This window comes from Xenopus laevis, chromosome 3L, assembly GCF_017654675.1.
Source record: "Xenopus laevis strain J_2021 chromosome 3L, Xenopus_laevis_v10.1, whole genome shotgun sequence".
Classification (NCBI taxonomy): Eukaryota; Metazoa; Chordata; class Amphibia; order Anura; family Pipidae; genus Xenopus; species Xenopus laevis.
In genome coordinates, this window is record NC_054375.1 from 139385262 (window position 1) to 139408466 (window position 23205).

Below are 23205 nucleotides of genomic sequence, written 5' to 3' on the forward strand. Positions count from 1 at the left end.
ATAAATGCAAGGTTATGCACTTTGTCAAAAATAATATAAATGCAAGTTATACACTAAATGGCAGTGTGTTGGGAGTTTCCTTAAATGAGAAGGATCTAGGGGTCTTTGTAGATAACAAGTTGTCTAATTCTGGGCAGTGTCATTCTGTGGCTACTAAAGCAAATAGAGTTCTGTCTTGCATAAAAAAGGGCATTAATTCAAGGGATGAAAACATAATTATGCCTCTTTATAGGTCCCTGGTAAGGCCTCATCTGGAGTATGCAGTGCAGTTTTGGACTCCAGACCTTAAGAGGGATATAAATGAGCTGGAGAGAGTGCAGAGACGTGCAACTAAATTGGTTAGAGGGACGGAAGACTTAAATTATGAGGGTAGACTGTCAAGGTTGGGGTTGTTTTCTCTGGAAAAAAGGCGCTTGAGAGGGGACATGATTACACTTTACAAGAAAATTAGAGGACATTATAGACAAATGGCAGGGGACCTTTTTACCCATAAAGTGGATCACCGTACCAGAGGCCACCCCTTTAGACTAGAAGAAAAGAACTTTCATTTGAAGCAACGTAGGGGGTTCTTCACAGTTAGGACAGTGAGGTTGTGGAATGCACTGCTGGGTGATGTTGTGATGGCTGATTCAGTTAATGCCTTTAAGAATGGCTTGAATGATTTTTTGGACAGACATAATATCAAAGGCTATTGTGATACTAAGCTCTATAGTTAGTATAGGTATGGGTATATAGAATTTAATTAAAATTAGGGAGGGGTGTGTGTATGGATGCTGGGTTTTCATTTGGAGGGGTTGAACTTGATGGACTTTGTCTTTTTTCAACCCAATTTAACTATGTAACTAACTATGTAACTATGTAAGAATAAATGCCATTTTCTATGCTGAAATCCAGCTGTTTAACAGTTTCTTTCTGCATCATTTGAAATCCTGTCAGGGAAGGAGGGACTAAACACTGATGTTACAAATTTTAACAACTTCTCCAGAGCTTACAGACAGCATGCAGAAACTACATATTCCACAATGCATTGCACTGGGATGTTCTGTTCCTTATTGAAATCATGTGTGCAGGGAATTGTGGGGTTTGGAGGATGCAGGCTGAGGACATTTGGCTGCTGATACAAAGTAAAGTAGTAAATGTCAGCAAAGTAGTCAGACAGATCAGCAGGAGAGCAGAGGGCTAGGCATAGGGAACTGTTCCAAACCATTAAAAATCATGAAAAGTTGCTTGAAATTGTGTTTACTTTTCAAAAAGCTTAAGTTATTTTTGTGTGGAGTTCCCCTTTAATGTGCACCTAAGAAAAACAGGATTTTTTGTTACTCGCCGTTAAATCTGTTTCTCTGTAGTCAATAGGGGGACACAGGGACACAGGGGTTTAAGCTCCACCCTCCAGGAGGCAGGACACTTAGAATAAAAAAACTTAAGGGGGCATGCCAAGGAACAGGCTTAACCCCACACACTGTAAGCATACCTCAGTTTGTACCAAAGAGACTGCAGCAAAAATCTGAAATAACTCAACTGGCAACAGGTAAACCAAGGAAACTTTTCCATAAGACCAACCGGTCAACATTTCGCTAGGGTCGGGAAGCCCTGTGTCCCCCTATCGACTACAGAGAAATAGATTTAACGGTGAGTAACAAAAAATCCTGTTTTCTCTGTAGTCTCAGGGGGACACAGGGACTCTAGGGGACTTAACAAAGCAGCCCCAGAACAGCAGGGAGGGAGCGAAATCGGGAAGAATAGCAGATAAAGACACTTTACTGCACCGCAGAGTGCAGTATATTGTGGCCAAAGGCGGCTTCCGCAGAAGAAAACGTGTCAAGGCTATAGAATTTGGTGAATGTGTGAACCGAGGACCAAGTGGCTGCTCTGCAGATCTGGTCCAAAGACGCCGAGTTACGCCATGCCCAGGAAGCGCCCATGGATCTCGTGGAGTGAGCTCTAACGGATGTTGGTGGAGATCTTCCCTTGGATAGATAAGCTTGACGGATGATTTCCCAAAGCCATCTTGCAATTGTCGTCTTTGAAGCGGCCATGCCCCGACGGGGGCCGGATGGAAGCAAAAACAAGGCTTGAGAATGTCGAAAAGGTTTAGAGCGTTCAAGATACCAGCGAAGTGCTCTGACCACATCGAGACTGTGAAGACGTTGTTCCTTATCATTCTTAGGATCCGGACAGAACGATGGGACGACAATTTCTTGGTTGATGTGGAATGATGAGACGACTTTGGGGAGGAAGGAGGGCACTGTGCGAAGTACTGCTTTGTCTTTGTGGAAGACTAGTAAGGAAGGGTCACACGATAGGGCACCAAGTTCGGAGACTCGTCTGGTAGAAGAAATGGCTACCAGGAACACTACCTTCCAGGTAAGAATGTTCTCTGGGATGACCGCTAATGGCTCGAAAGGAGGGCCGAGCAGAGCCTCCAACACCAGGTTGAGGTCCCATCCTGGTACTGAGGGACGGAATGGCAGAGCAATATGGGCCACTCCCTGTAGGAATGTGCGGACCGAGTCATCCATGGCTAGTCGAGTCTGGAGTAATACCGAAAGAGCCGAGACTCGAACCTTCAGTGAGCTTAACTTGAGACCTAGCTGAATGCCCCTTTGCAGGAAGGAGAGAACTCTGGGAATGTCGCATTCAAGGAAGGAGTAGTGTGCTTCCTTGCACCATTTCCAGTAATTGTGCCACACCCGATGATAAGCTTTGGAGGATGTGGATTTGCGTGATTTGAGCATTGTGGTAATGACCTCTTCTGTTAAGCCTTTTCTTCTCCAAATGGTTGCCTCAACAGCCATCCCGTCAAAGCGAACAGCCCTGGGTTGTGGTGGACAATGGGACCTTGTTGGAGGAGGTCGTCCCTGGCTGGGAGTCGAAGTGGTTGTGCAATGGACATTTCCTGAAGGTCCGAAAACCAAGTTCTCCTGGGCCAATATGGGGCTATCACGATTACTGTTGAGGGTGACTGTCTGACCTTCTTCAGCACCCGAGGGAGCATGGGAATTGGAGGGAATACATAAGACAGTTTGAACCGCCATTCTTGTGTCATGGCGTCCACTCCCATCGCCATCGGATCCCGAGAACGAGTGAAGAAGTTGGGGACTTTGCGATTGGTTCTGGCTGCCATGAGGCCGATTTGGGGACGACCCCATCGTTTCACGAGATCCGCAAAGACTTCGGGATGCAGTTCCCGTTCTCCCGGATCCAGCTGGTTCCGACTGAGATAATCCGCTTGAGTGTTGTCCACTCCTGGGATGTGTATGGCGGAAAGTCTGACTGAGCTGATTTCCGCCCACGTCAGGATTTGTTCCACTTCCGCTAGACATGCTTTGCTTCGGGTTCCTCCCTGTCTGTTTATGTATGCGACTGTGGTGGAGTTGTCGCTTTGCACTCGGACCAATTTGTTCGGAAGTTGTGAGGACCAGTGTCTGAGGGCTAGTCTTACCGCCCGAAGTTCTAGGATGTTTATTGAAAGCTTGGCTTCGCGGGGAGCCCATTGACCTTGAACGGAGAGCTTGTACCACGTTGCTCCCCAGCCCAGAAGGCTCGCGTCTGTTGTTATGACGGTCCAGTCTGGGACGGCCCAGGACTGGCCCGTGGATAGGTTGTGTTGTGTTAGCCACCAAAGGAGAGAGTCTCGTGTCTTTTGCTGTAGGTGAAGTCTCTTGGTTAGAGGACCTCCCTTCCATCCCGATAGGATGTTGGCTTGCAGAGGCCGTAGGTGTAACTGAGCAAATGGTACAGCTTCGATGGACAAGACCATCAGTCCCAGTACCCGCATTGCTAGGTGGACTGTGGGAGGTTGACTGGAACGAAGAAGGCTGATCTGGTCCCTTATCTTCCTTTGCTTGTCTTGGGGTAGGGATACCCGCTGCGTTAAGGTGTTGAAATGAAGGCCCAGGGACATCATCTGGTGACTGGGTGTCAAACTGGATTTGTTCCAGTTGATGGTCCAGCCGAAGCTCTGGATCAGGGATATAGCTGTCTGAAGATGTGCTCTGCACTGTTCTGTCGTTCTGGCTTCAGGAGCAAGTTGTCGAGGTAGGGAGTCACCGAAACTCCCTGAAGTCGGAGGGTTGCTGCCGTCACCGCCATGAGTTTGGTGAAGACTCTGGGCGCTGAGGTCAATCCGAATGGAAGTGCCACAAACTGGTAGTGGCGGTTCTTGAAGGCAAATCGGAGGAAACGGTGGTGAGGAGGCCATATAGGTACGTGGAGATAGGCATCTTTTATGTCCAGGGACATCAATAGCTGATCCGGTTCCATACCTCTGATAACTGAGCGTAGGGTCTCCATCTTGAACCGTACTGAGCGTATGTGTTTATTGAGAAATTTCAGGTCCAGCACTGGTCGAAAAGATCCGGGACTAGGAACAGGTTGGAGTAAAAACCTGAAAAGGTCTCTGACGGGGGAACAGGAATGATCACTCCATCCTGTTCCATGTTGGAAATGCAGTCCAGGAAGGCCTGAGCTTTGTCAAGTTTGGATGGGAGTCTGGACATGAGGAATTTTCGGGGAGGGGGAGAAGAAAAGTCCAGAGGGTAACCTTCGGTAATTATTTTGGTGACCCAAGCGTCTGACGAATAATGGTTCCATACCTCCCGGAATCGTAGCAATCTGCCCCCTATTGATTGCCAAGACCCCGGAGGGGGTGCCCCATCAGCCGGAAGTGGACTTGTCGGCTGAAGGTTTGTTGTGGAACTTGTTGGTTTTCCATGGTGTGCAGCCCTTATCACTTTGTTTGGAGCGAAACTGGGAGAGTTGAGGGGGGCTGTTTCGTCTGGAGAATCTTCCACTGGGGCCACGAAAAAACGTTCCCCGTCTAGAGGACGATGTGTTTCTGTACTTGTTTTGGGGGACGAAGGTGCTTTTCCCCCCTGTGGCCTGGGAGATGATCTTTTCGAGTTCTTCCCCAAAGAGTCTTTGTCCCTTGAAGGGGAGCGAAGTTAGGGATTTCTTGGAACTGATATCAGCTGTCCAATTCTTAAGCCAGAACGTCCTGCGGACACACAAGTATGCTGCTGCCTCCGCGATGGATTGTGCAGATGACATGAGGTCTATTCTGGGGACACCCTCTTGAATGTCTGAAATTAGAGTTTCGGACCAGGCTTGTATGGCTCGGGCTACCAAGGCGGACGCCAGTGCTGGGCGAAATGTAGAATCAGCAGATGAGTATACTGCCCTCAGGAATCCCTCTAGCCTTTTGTCAGATGGGTCCTTGAAGGCTGCCGCGTCTGTAACGGGTAAGGCAGTGGACTTAGAGAGTCTAGAGACTGGTGCGTCTACTGCTGGCGGCAGACCATTTTTCCACCGATTCTTTATTAAATGGATAGGACTTGGAAAATTTACGAGTAGCCTGGAATTTTCATTCATCGTGGATAATGCTGGTAAGTTGTTCATGACATGGGAAACAAGCTGAGGATTTATGTTTCCTCTTAAACAGATTTGCAGAAGAAGTGTGCTGCTGACTGTGTAATTTTTAGTACTTCCATCACTCCCATCAGAAAGTGGAAGTTCGCCCTCTGAATGGGAGGCAGCTCCTCCAGATGAAGAGCCCTCAGAAAGGATATGGGAGTCGTCGTCCGCTTTGGGACTGGAAGGTCTTTTACGCTTCCCATTAGGCTTGTGGGCTAGTTTAGCTATGGCCCTGCCTAGATTATCAGCAATTGAAGGTAGACTCTGCAAGGATGCTAGAGACTGTGAGAGCTGAATAGCCCATGAGGGGGCTGGGGAGTCAGATGATGTACCTGCGACCCCATCTTGTGCAAAATTATCTTGTGAAGATTCGCCAAATTGAGAAATCTCGGGTGTAGTAGGTTCCTGAGCAGGTGCAGAGCCCTGTCTTTTGGAGCAAGATCTGCAGAGGGATTCAGCCTGACCCCTGGGTATTTTTGACTGGCAATTTTTGCAGGCAAAGTAGGTAACCTGTGCTGTTGGTGCTCTCCCCCCCCCCCGCCCTTGGGAAAAGTCCCCCTGACTTACCTTCCACCATAATGCAGTGTCAATGGTACCTGCTGAGGAATGGCTGTATTGGGGTTAAGTCGCTGCAACCAAGTAGTTAACTGCTTCCTGAAGGGGAGAGTGTGCCCTAGGAGTAGTAGGTAGCTCCGCTAAACTTTCTAATGGAGCACTGTTGTGCTGTGTCCCTCTCTTTCCCACTCCTGGCAGAGAATGGCGTGCTGTGTGATCATGCGCCGCAGCTCCTCCTGTTCGCGCTAAAAGAAAATGGCGCCTGGAACGCATGGATGCGATGCGTTCCAGGACTGAAGCGCAGGAAGGAGCTGCGCAGGAAGGAGCTGCACGCGACAGCCGTCTGTGAGCGGTAGACGGAGAAACGGAAGCACATTGAAGGGCACGAATGAATCCTAAAGGCAGGTCTGCCAGGTCGGAGAGGAATCTCTCCCTTAGGGGCCTACTCACCCTTACTGGCCAGTAGTTAATGAGAAGGAAGGGGAGAGGGAGAGCAACCCGGGGAGATAGACATGAACACTGCCATGGTACTCACCCGGTGCTTCACCGTACAGTGCTGCTGTCCCTATTGGCTGGCAGGTAGTAACTGTGTGGGTCGGATATAGCCTGAATGGCTAGGGTAGAGACCCCGGTGAAGTATCCCGCGATGGGGGAATTCACAGAGTAAACAGGCATTCCTGTACCTGGAGATACCCCACAATGATGAATGCAGCTGAAGAGCATGCGAAGTCCATCCTCCTTGAAAGCAGGACACTTAAAAACTGAGGTATGCTTACAGTGTGTGAGGTTAAGCCTGTTCCTTGGCACGCCCCCTTAAGTTTTTTTATTCTTAGTGTCCTGCCTCCTGGACGGTGGAGCTTAAACCCCTGGAGTCCCTGTGTCCCCCTGAGACGACAGAGAAATGAGTCCTAATACCATATCTCAGTATCCAATAATAATTATCCACTGTGTTATGTCTACTATACACCAAATTGCATATGTTACAGGGAGGGCGATATATTTTATAGAATAACAGCCATGCTGCTACAAGCGAATAAAACACACTTTAGAATACAAGAATATCCAATTGCTGTCATTCAAGGGACCCTAGGATCTGTAGGTTACTAGCTGTAGTTATGCAGGTTGGGGCAAAAATACACTTGGCTTCAATATGCACCTTTATAACTTCAGGAATCACTAGTGGCTCATCAGGGCCCACCTGGCTTCCCAGCATTGTACCTATCGTCCAGCGAAGAGGTCTAATGACCAGTTGCCTCATGCCCCAAGACAGCCACCCACTGCTGACACCTGACACAAAATCTGTCTCCTTTCTCAACGTGCCTTGCCTACACAGAAAGACAAAATTAGAGTTATCAACACAGAATATAATGCTTTGTTCCCAATTTCCCCCTATTGATGTGTCCAGCACCTGATCATCTCCTGGATAACAGTTCTCAGTCCCATCGGTGCACAGCCTTTGCGCCTGAAGTCGTTTTCCAGTTGGCTAAGTGTAATACTGAGAAGTCCTTGGGCCCTGGCATGTGTAAGGATCAGAGGGATCCAAAATTTCATCTTGCCGTCCCAATCACAGGTGTTTACATCACGTGTTCGTTTGAAAGCTGAGAACAGGAAAGACATCCGCTCATCATCTTCCCACTCTGGGGGGTTACAGGAAAGGGGCGCCATCTTGCACAGTCGCAAACCTAGAATATAGGAAAGGCGAGAGGATCTGGGATAAGTGCCATTTACAAAATGTAAGGTACAACAGATATTTGTTGGAGATGCTAGAGAGAAAAAGGGACATGTTTTAAATGAGTTGAATGGGATATTATTAGATAGTTTTTGGATTGAGGTACAGAAAATTCTCTCACAAATGTGTATATTAAATGTTCCAGTAGATGCTATTAGTATGTTATTACTTTATGATATAGCTATGAACAGAATAATCACTTTTCCCCGAACAAAATGTTCATATTTTCTGCAAGACATATAATTCCAAGGAAATGAAAGGATCCTATAAATATTGTGGAATAGTACATAGAAGAAGAAGAACTTACATATATGGAGAGGGGTATTGCTCAAAAAAAGGAAAAGCAACTAAACATAATATATGTATGGGCCCTGTGTATTTGTATGAATAGGCAGGGCCTGTGTGTGTCTCAGTGTATGTGCAATGCTGGGCAGGGCCTGTGTGTGACTGTATGGGCCTCAGTTAGGGTTGCCACCTGGCCGGTAAAAATGATGGTTGATCCCAATGTCATTAATAGGGAAAAAGATAAATATATAGGAAGGCCGGTATTTTTTTATGGGCCTCAGTGTATGTGTAAGGCTGGACAGGGCCTGTCTGGGCCTTAGTGTATGTGTAAGGCTGGGCAGATCCTGTGTGGGACTATATAGGCATCTGTGTATGTGTAATGCTGGGCAGGGCCTGTGTGGGGCTCTCTATGGGCCTCAGTGTATGTGTAAGGCTGGGCAGGGCCTGTCTGGGCCTCAGTGTATGTGTAAGGCAGGGCAGGGCCTGTGTGGGACTATATGGGCCTCAGTGTATGTGTTGGGCAGGCCTCAATGTATATGTTAGGCTGGGCAGGGACTGTGTGGGATTGTATGGGCCTCAGTGTATATGTAAGGCTGGGCAGGGATTGTATGGGCCTCAGTGTATATGTAAGGCTGGGCAGGTCCTGTGTGGGACTATATGGGCCTCAGTGTGTTTGTTATGCTGGGCAGGGGCTTAGTGTATGTGTAAGGCTGGGCAGGACCTGTGTGGGACTATATGGGCCTCAGTGTATGTGTAAGGCTGGGCAGGGCCTGTCTGGGCCTCAGTGTATGTGTAATGCTGGGCAGGGCCTCAGTGTTTGTGTAAGGCTGGGCAGGTCCTGTGTGGGACTATACGGGCCTCAGTGTATGTGTAATGCTGGGCAGGGCCTGTGTGGGGCTCTCTGTGGGCCTCAGTGTATGTGTAAGGCTCGGCCGTGCCTGTGTCAAGCCACATATATACCAACTATTATATAATGATAAGACAATATGTAACAGGCCGGCACTAGGCACAGGACAGACATGCAAGCAGAAATGCATGGCACATAGATCTGGTATAGAAAGGCAACTTTAACCTACAGCTATTTGCTGATTACAGCTCCCAGAGGCCGCAGTAGTTCAAGCAGAGCTCGGCCGGCACGTCACAGGATCCCAGGACTCAGCATAATGGGAAACGGCGCCTAACAAGACAGAAATTAGGGGGGGGGGATAGAAAGTCCCGAAATTGACGGATCTCAAAAACGAAAGCGACAGCTGCCACAAATTCTGGGAACGCCCAAAAGATCGCAGTTCGACCTTTAGCAGCCGCCGTGCAAGTGCCAAAATGGGCGGAATACGTCGCAGCTAAGGGACGCCACGTAGGCGGCACTTAATAAATTCTATGTAACGTGCGAGAATGTAACATTGCGCTGGTCAGGATGTATAATGTATATGTCAGGACACTGTAATAAGTGGGGCGAGCCACTTTGGAGCATTTCTAGCAGTCCCTACAGTCCTCGGTAAGCGTAACTAATGACGTTCCCTTGCCACGCCCTTGCCTAAAACTTCCGACAACATGCTCTAGTGGCGGGAAAATATAGAAGTAGCTGCCAAAGTTATACTGTGCCGGGGGACACGTGACTTGTCTTCAATCCCAGGATCATCCCAAAAGGTGAGAGCCAGAGGGGTGGCCTTATTATAACCCTCTCTATAGACTGTAGTCTGTACGCTCCCTGTCCGTATAGTTTTGTCAGTCTGTGCCCGCACTGCTTGTTATTTAGCTGTTTCCTCGGCTGGACTCGTGTGTAGTACAATATATCTAATAACTATTGCACAATTACCAAGTGGCCCCTGTAATACTGGAGGTCCTGGTTTATGTATGTCTTTAAAAGCAGACATACTAGATAGCTGCAGACTGTAATGCTTTTTGGGTAGCCATGCTGAATGCATCTTATTTGTTAATAAGGGAGTGAGGTGCTGCCACTTAACCTGCAGTCTTCCTGTACATGTCTATTCCTTCCTGCCATTAACCTGTTTCCATTTGAGATTATATTCCTTTTTTTTTTTAACAGTTTGAGGTGAAAATATTCCTCGTGTTGGCCCCATGGAAGATGAGCTGGCGCTGTCTGATCAGGGCTCCGATGAGGACGAGGAGGTCCTTACACCTGCAGAGCTTATAAATAAGTTAGAAGAGGTGAGTTCTACTCTAATTTGACAACATATATTCCTCAGAACTAAGCTTTGGTCTGCCGGCCTCTGTGCAACTACAGCTCCCTGCGCTGCAGCTAAAATGGAACATAGTATTTGTACTGGATAGAGAACTGGCTAAAAGATAGACTACAAAGAGTGGTGGTAAATGGAACATTTTCTAATTGGACCAGTCTTGTTAGTGGAGTACCGCAGGGCTCTGTACTAGGTCCCTTGCTTTTCAACTTGTTTACTTTCAATGCCCACCTCCAGGTCATTAATACTGTTTCTATTTTTGCAGATGATACTAAATTGTGCAGAACTATAGGTTCCATGCAGGATGCTGCCACTTTGTAGAGTGATTTGTCTAAACTGGAAAACTGGGCAGCAAACTGGAAAATGAGGTTCAATGTTGATAAATGCAGGTTATGCACTTTGGCAAAAATAATATAAATGCAAGTTATACACTAAATGGCAGTGTGTTGGGAGTTTCCTTAAATGAGAAAGATCTAGGGGTTTTTGTAGATAACATGTTGTCTAATTCATTCTGTGGCTACTAAAGCAAATAAAGTTCTGTCTTGCATAAAAAAGGGCATTAACTCAAGGGATGAAAACATAATTCTGCCTCTTTATAGGTCCCTGGTGAGGCCTCATCTGGAGTATGCAGTTCAGTTTTGGACTCCAGTCCTTAAAGTAATTGTTTAGTGTAAAAATAAAAACTGGGTAAATAGGCTGTGCAAAATAAAAAAAATGTTTCTTATATAGTTAGTTAGCCAAAAATGTAATGTATAAAGACTGGAGTGACTGGATGTCTAACATAATAGCCAGAACACTACTTCCTGCTTTTCAGCTCTCTTGGTTTCCACTGATTGGTTACCAGGCAGTAACCAATCAGAGAGTCGAGGGGGGGCCACATGGGTCATATCTGTTGCTTTTGAATCTGAGCTGAATGCTGAGGATCAATTGCAAACTAACTGAACAGTTATGTTCCATGTGGCCCCCCTTCAAGTCGCTGACTAGCTCAGAGTTATAGAGCTGAAAAGCAGGAAGTAGTGTTCTGGCTATTATGTTACACATCCAGTCACTCCAGCCTTTATACATTACATTTTTGCCTTACTAACTATATTAGAAACATTTTTTTATTTTGCACAGCCTTTTTACCCAGTTTTTATTTTTACGCTGAACGGTTTCTTTAAGAGGGATATAAATGAGCTGGAGAGCATGCAGAGACTAAGGGGCAGATTTATCAAAGGTCGAAATGAATTTTTGAATTCAAAAACTTCGAATTTCGAAGTAATTTTTGGGTACTTCAACCATCGAATAGGCCAAATTCGACTGATTCTAATTGAAAATACTTTGAATATTCGACCATTTGAAAAATGTAATGTAAAGAGTACTGGCTCTTTAAAAAAAACTTCGACTTCGCCACCTTAAACTTGCCGAATTGCTATGTTAGCCTTTGGGGACCTCCTAGAACCTATAGCCAGTATTTGGCTAACTTTTGAGAAGTCAAAGATTTTTTTGTCAAATCGTACGACCTTTAAAATCCTTTAACTTCGAATCTCGGACTACCCTATTCTATGGTCGAATTTCGAAGTTTTTTTTCACTTCGAAATTCGACCCTTGATAAATCTGCCCCCAAGGGCAACAAAACTGGTCAGAGGGATGGAAGACTTAAATTATGAGGGGAGACTGTCATGGTTGGGGTTGTTTTCTCTGGATGGATGCTAGGTTTTCATTTGGAGGGGTTGAACTTGATGTCTTTTTTTCAACCCAATTTAACGATGTAACTATGTAACCGATAAAACCATTATGTTCTACAGAGCTTATCAGCTGTGCAACCTGAGCCTTTTCTCCTTTAAAATGGCTGCCACCATTGCTACTGTAATGTAAAAAAAAAAAAAAAAAATAGGTCGGGTTTAGTTTCACTTTAACGAAAAAGCACCATATTTTGAGTGCAGGTCATGTATGGCCCTTAGATTTCCTGAGGCTGAGTTGGGTAGGGTCGGAAAGTTTTTCTCTAAGTAAAAGTGATTTGTTCGTGGCAAGGCCATACAAAAACTCACATTGATGCAACAAAGGGTTCGAAAACTGATCGCCCAAAACTGGTGAAGAAGAGTGTAGTGGTAGCAGTATATATGCAAATATTAAATGCAATAACTCTACTCCAGCATGTCATTTCTTTCTTTCATTGCAGGCCTGGCTCAATGAGAAGTTTGCACCGGAACTGTTGGAGAGCAAATCTGAAGTTGTGGAGTGTGTAATGGAACAACTAAATCACATGGTAATGCAACGTGTGGTCTCCTCCTTATTCACTTTGCTGAGCCTGTAGTGACCATTAAAATTACCAAAATATTACAAAGGCAGCATGAACCTGAATACCACACTTAGACCACCTCTAGGAAAAATAGACCCCCTTTCATTTTGTGGAACTTTAAAACAATGGATCTCTTTGCTTTAATAGTTGCAAACTGGTGCCTATTTTTATTCTCAGTCTAGAACTGCAACTGTCTTATAGTATGTAACTTAACATGAACTGAATTGTGTGTGTGTGTGGCAGTGTCACTGGACCTAATGGACTTCTGAGTGCCTTATTGCTTTTGCAGGAGCAGAATCTGCACAGAGCAAAGCCTGGGGATCTGAAGATCAGCTTCCACCACATGGAGATTGAGCGGATACGATACATGCTCAGCAGCTACTTACGGAGCCGCATGCTCAAGGTACAAGTTGGGTACTATGTGCTGCTGCATGTAGCAAGTTCTCTTTTGATATCTTTCTAGTGTACTTTTTTTTTTTCTTTTAGTTTTTATGATCTTAGTAGTTTTGCTCTACTTATAAGAATTAGTAACAGCAGCTCCCCTGAACACTAAAACTTACAGATGCAGGGGTAATTTTCTGGTTCTCCTCTGCTCAGGTCTATCTCTCCAGATATAAAGGAAAACTATATGCCCAAAATGAATACTTCAGCAACATATAGTTTATATCATATTAAGTGACATATTAAAGAATCTTACCAAACTGGAATTTATATTTAAGTAAATATTGCCCTTTTACATCTCTTGCCTCGATCCCCATGTATATAATATTCTCTGTGCTGCCTCAGAGACCACCTGACCAGAAATACTACAACTCTAACTGTAACGGGAAGAAGTGTGGAAGCAAAAAACAACTGTCTGTTAATTGGCTCATGTGACCTAACAAGTTTGGTTTGTTTGTGTGCACCGTGAATCATACGATCCCAGGGGGCGGCCCTTATTTTTTTTTAAAAAAAATTTATGATTACCCAATGGTACATACTACTAAAACAGTATTATTATGAAAAATGGTTTATTTACATGAAGTAGGGTTTTACATATGAGGTGTTTTATGCAATATCTTTTTATAGAGTCATACATTGTTCAGGGTGTATAGTTTTCCTTTAAGGCCCCATACATGAGCAGATATAAGCTGCCGACAGATTTAAGTCTGCAGCTTAATGGGCAGTGTTTGGGACCATCCGAAAGGCTTCCCATGTCAATATCTGGCCAAAACGTCTCCCAGATGTCAATCAGGCGGGTATAAAAATCCCGTCTGATCAAGGACTGCATCAGTTCGTTGATGCTCTCGATCTGACCGCACCTATTCTTCTTGTTGTGATCCGATAATTGGGCCCTGGGGACCACAATCAGATTAGCTCAATATCGCCCACCTCGAAGCGCCTACTGAAAGTTTCTGCTGTTTTGGCCCTCTGGACAGAACAGGAATGTCAGCCCTTGTTACAAATTCATGATTTTGGCAAGTAAAACCACTAATATCATTAAAACCAAAAGATGTAAAAGAAAAAATAATTGAAAAGTGCTCAGAGCAATTTTGCAGCATGTTATATGAGTGGATATAGTCCCCTCTCTTTGTGGGATATTCTGTAGTCTTAGCATTGTCAATTTTTGCAGACTTAGAGATAGGTACAGTATATCATGGGGTTTTTCTGTCACTGCAAAGTTTTAAAGCTGGCCATACGCACGATGATACAGCTGTACAAAACAAAGTTTCATACAATTTTCAGATCATGTGTAGGCTCAGAATAATCATCCCCCGCATGAAGGCAATTAATTGTTTAGTCGTTCGGACAGGATAGAACATTTCTGTCGGATAACAATAAAATCTTTGCATGTATTGCCTATTTGACAATATTCATCGGTAACAGGCACTCCTATTTCCTATTTCATACAATTGTTGCCTGTCAATTAATTTCCTACTTTAATCCTACAATTAAAATCTGAATGTTAGTTTTACGATCGATGTCCACTGTACAATGAATAAAATCGAAATTGTTAGCAGCCTTAAACTGTAGTGCAGTCTGTGCAATGCTTTAACACAGTAGTTGTACAGGTATAGGATCCCTTATCCGGAAACCCAATATCCAGAAAGCTCCGAATTATGGAATGGCTGCCTCCCATAGACTCCATTTTGTCCAAATAATCCACATTTTTAAAAATTATTTCCTTTTTCTCTGTAATAATAAAACAGTAGCTTGTACTTGATCCCAACTAAGATATAATTAATCCGTATTGGAAGCAAAACCATTGTGTTTATTTAATGTTTACATGATTTTCTAGTAGACATAAGGCATGAAGACCCAAATTACGGAAAGATCCAGGTCCAGAGCATTCTGGATAACAGGTCCCATACATGTAGTAGAGCTTCACTCTTCATAAATTGTCCTGATATTTTGTTTTCATTCGCTCTTGGCAGATTGAGAAGTTTTTTCCTCACATTCTTGAGAAAGAGAAAAGCAGAGGTGAGGGAGAACCTCCACACCTGTCCCCTGAGGAGTTTGCCTTTGCTAAAGAGTGAGTATCATGCAAGGGGCTCGTTGTGATCAAAAAGCACTAAAGATTATAGTATGGAATCAGGGAATCACAAAAGACTAGAATATACGCTGAGTGACCTGATATGGGTTTGAGTTAGGTAGGTATAATAAGGGTGTGAACCTTCATTACTATTAAAGTGGTTGTTATATTCTGAGACAATTTGCAATTGGTTTTAATTTTTTATTATTTGTGGTTTTTCAGTTATTTAGTTTTTTATTCAGCAGCTCTCCAGTTAGCAATTTCAGCAATCTGGTGGCTATGGTCCAAATTACATTAGCAACCATGCATTGATTTGAATAAGAGACTGGAATATGAAAAGGAGAGGCCTGACCAGACAGATAAGTAATAAAAAGTACTAAAAAAAGGGATTTTACTAACTTTCTTTAATAAGTTGTTTTGTATTAAGACAGTACACGCAAGGATAAAATTGATCGTGGAGAGAAGAAAAGAGGAAAGAACCTTGCTTTGTGACTGCAGATTGCCTTCAACGATTAAAAACCGACCCTCACCTCTATATATACCATAAAATTAGTTCTTCCAGCGGCCAACTTTTTCATTCATTCAGTTAGTGAGAATATATAAATTTATCCACTTATACCAAAAACATAAAGTGCATTGCTTAGATAAATATAACTGGAGGTATTAATTATCACTACACCAACTCTGTATATTGTAGCAGTTGTGGATTCTAATAACCGCTAATATTAGTTAATTTAACATTTCCTGATAATTACTATTGGAATTTAAAATTATAATTCATAAAATACTTTATAAGGTGCCTGTGCTCAAATAATTAATAAAAAACTTCTTACATGGTTTGTATCATAATACTTGAGGTAATAGTATAAAAAAGTGATTAGTGCTATTAATGAAAAAGTTGATTGAGTAGATTTAATACAGTACTACTCAATTGCAAATTAACCCACCGCTCCTTGAGGATAAGAGAGGAATTGTGAAAAAAGGTAGTTGGTGGAGTTGCTCCCAAGATAACTAAGTTTTTTCTAAATCCCTAGGAGCACCACAAAGTGGGAGAAGGCAGAGACTGAAAGGGCTGCGGTCTCGTTAGTTAATCTTTTACTGTCTGGAAGGAGAGGCTATTTAACCCTAAAAAACCGCAGACCAGTCAGTTCATGGAGGGAAAACAGGTTTGAGATATAGTTAGGAAAGAGTTCCTATTCATTTAAAAGGTGCAATTTTTGTTCACCGATGTGAAATAAAACAAAAAGATCAGGAGTCAAATCTTGCCCTGACGCGCGTTTCGCCACAGCTTTCTCAAAAGGCAAGTACTTGCCTTTTGAGAAAGCTGTGGCGAAACGCGCGTCAGGGCAAGATTTGACTCCTGATCTTTTTGTTTTATTTCACATCGGTGAACAAAAACTGCTGTGCTACAGTACTTGCCTTTTGAGAAAGCTGTGGCGAAACGCGCGTCAGGGCAAGATTTGACTCCTGATCTTTTTGTTTTATTTCACATCGGTGAACAAAAATTGCACCTTTTAAATGAATAGGAACTCTTTCCTAACTATATCTCAAACCTTTTTTCCCTCCATGAACTGACTGGTCTGCGGTTTTTTAGGGTTAAATAGCCTCTCCTTCCAGACAGTAAAAGATTAACTAACGAGACCGCAGCCCTTTCAGTCTCTGCCTTCTCCCACTTTGTGGTGCTCCTAGGGATTTAGAAAAAACTTAATTAGTTATCTTGGGAGCAACTCCACCAACTACCTTTTTTCACAATTCCTCTCTTATCCTCAAGGAGCGGTGGGTTAATTTGCAATTGAGTAGTACTGTATTAAATCTACTCAATCAACTTTTTCATTAATAGCACTAATCACTTTTTTATACTATTACCTCAAGTATTATGATACAAACCATTTAAGAAGTTTTTTATTAATTATTTGAGCACAGGCACCTTATAAAGTATTTTATGAATTATAATTTTAAATTCCAATAGTAATTATCAGGAAATGTTAAATTAACTAATATTAGCGGTTATTAGAATCCACAACTGCTACAATATACAGAGTTGGTGTAGTGATAATTAATACCTCCAGTTATATTTATCTAAGCAATGCACTTTATGTTTTTGGTATAAGTGGATAAATTTATATATTCTCACTAACTGAATGAATGAAAAAGTTGGCCGCTGGAAGAACTAATTTTATGGTATATATAGAGGTGAGGGTCGGTTTTTAATCGTTGAAGGCAATCTGCAGTCACAAAGCAAGGTTCTTTCCTCTTTTCTTCTCTCCACAAGTAATAAAAAGTAACAATACATTTGTAGCCTTATAGAGCATTACTTCTTTAGATCAGTGACCCCCAATTGAAAGCTGGAAAGAGTCAGAAGAAGGCAAATCATTCAAAAACGATTAAAAAATAAACAAGACCAATGGAAAAGTTGCTTAGAACTGGCCATTCTATGACATACTAAAAGTTACTTTAAAGGGATTGTTCACCTTGCAACACATTTTTCAGTTCAGTTGGTTTCAGATTGTTCCCCAGAAATAGACTTTTTTCAATTACGTTATACGTTCTATGTGTGACCATTTTTCTAATATTGAAGTTTAAGTCTAATTTTTCACTTTTCTAAAACAACTCTGGGAGGGGGGTCGCCGACTCTCTATACTGTTCTAAATGGATACATTTAGTTGATACATTTCTTATCTTTGTCCCTGCTGAGCAGAATCTCTGGGTTTCATTACAGGCAGCTGTTAGACTTGATACAATAGTTGCTAATACTTCAGAGATGCTGCTGAGAAATGGATCAACTAAGGGGCAGCTTTATCAAGGGTCAAATTTCGAAGTTAAAAATACTTCAAAATTCGACCATCAAATTAAAATACTTCGAATATTGAATTCTGACTTTTTTTTTTCATCTAATTTGCCTGTTCTGCAGTCGAAGTAAAATAGAATGATTAAATCCTTCGAATCGAATGATTTTATCGAACACTAAGGTCCCCATAGGCTAACATAGCACTTCGGCAGGTTTAATTTGGCTAAGTATTGAAGTTGAAGTTTTTTTTAAAGAGACAGTACTTCGATTTTTACTTCGAATCGAAGTCTAATGTAAATTCGAAGTCTTATGATCCTATTCGATGGTCGAAGTATCCAAAAAAATTAGTTCGAAATTTTGAATTTTTTTACTTCGAAAATTCCCTCTAATTCACTTCGACCCTTGATAAATCTGCCCCTAAATGTTGCAAAATTGTAACCGTTCAGAGTCTGCACCTGAATTACTGAGCTGCCAGACTCAAACACCAGAGACAGGAACATTCAACTTTAAACTTGGAAACTTAATGGAAAGCAATTGAAAAAAGTCTTTATTTCTAAACAATCTGAAAACCACTCAACTGAAAAAGTGTTTGGAAGGTGAACAGCCCCTTTAAAGGTGGACCACCCTTTTAATAATTTGTATTAATTAACATTAAGAAACATTAATAAAATATATGCAGGATTAAAGATTAAGCCTTCTGATAAACTGGTATTGAGCAATAACATTAACCCCCCCCCAACCCAAATATGTGCAAACTGTTTACATACAATAGAAAATTGTAACTGATCACTTTATCATCCATGTAACAGGTCTTATTTGCTACTCAAGTAAGTTGTCTATACAGCTTATCAGTCTATCTTCTGCCTGTTTGTTTATTCCAATGATATTTGCTGAGTAACAATACCTGTGTTTACTGTTTACCCAGCAATATAAATAGAACAAATACATTGTACCTTGATCATTGGACAATAGCTCTCCCAAAGTCTGCTGCTTGTACCTGAACCTTGTCTTTGATTCATTTATCATAGTTAATGTATATACAGTAGAACGCCCATTTTCTGTCTTTCAGGGGACCAGAAAAAAATGGTTTAAAATACACGAAAATGTAATATCAGGGAAATGTATAATATATAGGGGGGGGCACAAAACAACAATGTAAAATGTGGGAAAACTTAAAATCAGGGGATGTAAATTGAGGTTCCACTGTACTGTAAATCATAAATAAATTCTAGAAAACTGCTGTGCTACAGTAGGGCAGTGACTGTTATATGGCGTTATACAGTAACTATTTATATCCGCATTAGAACTACAGCTGTTGGTGGGTTTGAACAGCTTAGTTGCCAATTGTTGCCGTATCCCTAGTATGGTGTTCTGCATTACCAACCAAATTAGAACAATATATGATCGAGACATACATTAAACTGAGCCATTGTAACCTAGAAATTGAGATAAAAATAGAGATGCACGCAGGCCCAGACTGGCAATCTGTGAGTTCTGGCAAATGCCAGAGGGGCGGCTGTAAGTTGCCATAGACCATGACTATTTATTGGGCTGTTTGGGCCCCTGTGTGGGCTGTATGGACCTCTGTCTGCCCAAAATGCCAGGGCCTATTTTGAATCTCAGTCCAGACCTGGATGCACGGAATCCACTATTTTGTGATTATGCCACAAAAAAAGATCTGTGCACTGCACATACAGAAGATAAAAATGCAACTTCCTTTTTCATGTAATGAAATATTGTTCAGCCAGGTACTTGGATTGGGCTGAATCCTAGCGAAAAAGGCTACATCCTGGCCTAACCGAATTCTGGATTCAGTGCATCCCTCTACACCTATGTCTATCAAGGTCAACCTTTATGTCCAAATGATGCCTCCCTAACCGCTAGCTAACTTGTATTGTTTCCTCTTGTTGTTACTACAGGTACATGACAAACACAGAAACACTATTAAAGAGTGTGGCGCTTCGTCACATGCCACCAAATCTGCAAACTGTGGATCTTCTCAAAAGTGGTAAATGGTTCATTTAAAAAAATAGATCAAAAATATATATAATTACAATGAATAGCTGTAAACTGTACTTTCCTTTTTTTTTTTTTTTTTTTCTTTTTTTTTCTTTTTTTTTTTTAAACTTGCAGTCCCAAAACCAAACCTGGATTCCTTTGTATTCCTGAGAGTGAAGGAGGAACAGAATAACATCCTGGTGGAACCAGAGACAGATGAGCAAAGGTTAGAATAAGACTGAAAGTGTGATGATTATAACAGATATGTCCAGGAGCACAAAACCGGTTACCCTGGAACATTATGTCTCTAGGTATAAGGCTTCATATCCCTTGCAAATGTGACACACCCAATCAGGCCTGGACTGGGATTCAAAATAGGCCCTGCCATTCCAAGTACACAGAGGCCCAAACAGCCCCCTACCAGCCCCAACAGCCTCCTACCAGCCCACTATATGGTAACTTTCTATGGAACCATACAGCAGCCCCTCTGGCATTTGCCAGAACCCACAGATTGCCAGTCCGGGCCTGCACCCAATAGGTTTTTGTTCATATGTAAGTGTGAAATGGGCCTCGTCTGTAAATAATCAGTATAAAGAAACTACGTGCTTCCTGTTTGCACTAGAAAAGCTCTTTCAGAGTAATGGCTATACTTTCAGCCACTGAACTTTTGTTTTTACATGACCGGTGTAGCACCCTATGTTCTATTGAAAGATGGTAGTGATATGCAGCTCAGGAAAAACTCAACCTGCATGACCCTAAACCCGCAAAATGTTACCATTGTAGGACCCACTCCCAATCTATACCTGCATCTTCTTGCTATGTACACTACTTATGTGTGCACCTCTGGTTCCAAGACAGGTAATCATACGGAGCAGTGGAGGCGTGTATTTATCTCTCCCCCAGTCTGACCTGCACCCAACCCATAACCCATAATGGTTGCCCAACTTCAACACCCACTCAACAGGTGGTCACCACAGGGTTCGGGTCAACCCACACATGACTAATAGATAGCCTTGGTTATCTCTCCATCTAAATAATTTTTGTTGAATTACCAGAGCCCAAATAATGTTCTGTAGTTTTGAAAACCGATCCTAAAGGGTAGATTTAGGGTCGAAGTGAAAAGTAGATTTATTTATTTTATTATTTTTTGGTCAAAACTCTCAAATTTGAATTGCGAATTATCAAAACTCGATTCGAGTTTTAATTCGGATTGCCAGATTTATCATACTTTGGCCCTTTAAGAACTCAAATTTGACTATTCGCCACCTAAAACCTGCGAATTACTGTATAAGTCAGTGGGAGAGGTCCGGGGATCAATTTGGTGGTGTTTGCAGCCTTCCTGACATTCAGTTTTTGTTTTTAGAGAGAAAAGCTCGAATCGAGTTTTTCTAATTCGATTCGAGTTCTCCGGTTGTTTCAATTTGTCCGAGTTGAAAAAATGTAAATTTCTTAAAAATGTTAAAGAAAAATAACCCCTTATTAATCAATTTATTAAAAAATATATACCTTATTAGAGTTAAATATCAAGAATCATTAGTGCTGTATGATTAGACTCTCAATTAAAAAACGAGCCAACTGTATATTTTACTAATCTATCCCCAAAACAATTCACAGTGATTATCTGTGTTATCAGTAATTAATCTAATTATATTGAAAAACTGAGCACTTGCACTTTACACTCTCTAATTTTTCTGAAAGAGGTTTAATTGTATTAATTTAATTAGATTACCGATAACACAGATAATCACTGTGGATTGTTTTGGGGATAAATTAGAAAAAATATACAGTTGGCTCATTTTTATAATTGTGAGTCTAATAATACAGCACTAATGATTCTTGATATTTAACTCTAAGTATTTATATGTTAATAAATATATTAAGGGTTTTTTTTTTTTTTCTTTACAATACACAAATCGTAACTGGCACTGACGCACGTCAGACCCTGGTTTTAATCAAGAGTATTGAAAGGTGATATTGCAGGCAGATCTAAATTGCACCAATCGAATTTCATATTTCTGGGAGTTTAAAAAAAAAAAACTTGCATGAATTCAAAATTCGACCCTTGATAAATGTGCCTCCAAGAGTTTTTCAATATGAGGTAATGACAAAGTGACGGGCTGCTACTCAATAGGGAAAGAGCTGCTGACTGCACAGTAACTGCTTTTCTAATAACCTCTGCCTTTGTTTGCAAATAATATGCAGCGTCAGCATCCTGCAGCTATGTTTATCCATCTTACACTCTGATATCCGTTGATTGCATCATTTTATGACCCCGTGTAACACAAGCCTTTTCCTCTAGTGAATATGCCATAGATATGGAGGTCGGATCTCAACATCTCATCCGTTATCGGACCATCGCTCCCCTTGTGGCTTCAGGAGCTGTGAAACTCATTTAATGCTACAGAGTGGAGCAACCTTTGTCTCATCCTGGAGGGGGCAGCAAAACAGTAGTTTAGTAAAGCACCACTTGCATTCATCAATCACTGAAGGAAGCAAAACTGAAGATCTGATTTAGCAGTTCCACTATAGCAGAAATGGGGAATCATCAACCCATTATCATGGATGTCCTTGGGAAGAGGTGTGCTTTGTGCAATGCTAGTGCAAGCTGAGTTGTGAGTATAAGGTCGCACAAAGCTCCGAGACAATGCAATGCTCCTGGATTTTCATTCTAATGTAAAATATATTGCTGATGAGGTAAAGTCATCATCCTATATGTCCGCACTATATATAAATAAAAGGGAAATAACTGGTTTATATCGGTGTGAGTGGGTTCACTGGTTCTATTTGGAGGGCTGGGCCATGCTGATAATTACAGAGTGTGAGCTCAGTCTTAGGAATGTGACCAGCAGAGAGGTCATTGGGTACACGCAGGGTTGAAACACTTACAGACTTGCATCAGCTGGACTTGCAGCCTCCAGGCACACATGCAAATAAACCAACTGTATTTGTCTGTTAACTACGGGCCTTTGTTCTCCCCCCATCCTTATCCCCTCTTCTTCCTCTTGTGCCTTTTACTAACGAGGCAAAAGATTAGAGACTAAGCTGGAGTTGTACTATTAAAGGAGAATTCAACTCGTAATATAAAAACAAAAACCCGCCCCCTACCCTGGGTAGACCCCCCCCAGTCTACCTGCCCTCCCGGGGCAAATGCCCCTAATTTTTTACTCACCCCTCCGTGCAGATTCTGGCCTCGGAGTTCACAGCAGCCATCTTCTTTCTTCAGTTTTTTTCGGAACTTTCAGCACATGCGCAGTTGGAGTACATTTCAGATCCCGAACCACTGCGCATGCGCCGAAAGTCAGGAGAATTTTCTAAAAAAAAAAAAAAAATCGGAAATTTTCGGGACTTTCGCCGCCTGCACAGTTGTTCGGGACCCAAAATTTACTGCGCATGCTGTCACGACATGAAGATTACCGGAGAAGAAGAAGATGGCTGCCGTGAACTCAG

General features: G+C 42.3%; 2 protein-coding genes across 10 annotated transcripts in view; one reads left to right on the forward strand and one right to left on the reverse strand.

The window, feature by feature from the left end:
* chmp7.L (charged multivesicular body protein 7 L homeolog) overlaps positions 1 to 9474 on the reverse strand; it is a 31195-nt gene extending 21721 nt beyond the window's left edge. For 3 of the 6 annotated variants that reach the window (XR_005965998.1, XM_041584932.1, XM_041584933.1), the window contains exons 1-3: positions 9058 to 9290; positions 7376 to 7649; positions 7124 to 7292 (exon numbers count right to left, since the gene is read on the reverse strand). Coding sequence is in view for 4 of the 6 variants with exons in the window: in XM_041584932.1 (XP_041440866.1) it covers positions 7124 to 7292; positions 7376 to 7632 (426 nt within the window). In the remaining 2 variants the exon portion in view is untranslated. 6 annotated transcript variants of the gene reach the window in all.
* Positions 9475 to 9591: 117 nt separating this feature from the next.
* gins4.L (GINS complex subunit 4 (Sld5 homolog) L homeolog) lies at positions 9592 to 22512 on the forward strand. 4 transcript variants are annotated; one of them, NM_001091233.1, is given in 8 exon segments: positions 9592 to 9628; positions 10029 to 10150; positions 12341 to 12427; positions 12750 to 12863; positions 14875 to 14972; positions 19680 to 19768; positions 19894 to 19984; positions 22058 to 22469. In NM_001091233.1, coding segments are annotated over 7 exon segments (666 nt in total). In that variant the 5' UTR covers positions 9592 to 9628; positions 10029 to 10060; the 3' UTR covers positions 22155 to 22469.
* Positions 22513 to 23205: the final 693 nt, after the last annotated feature.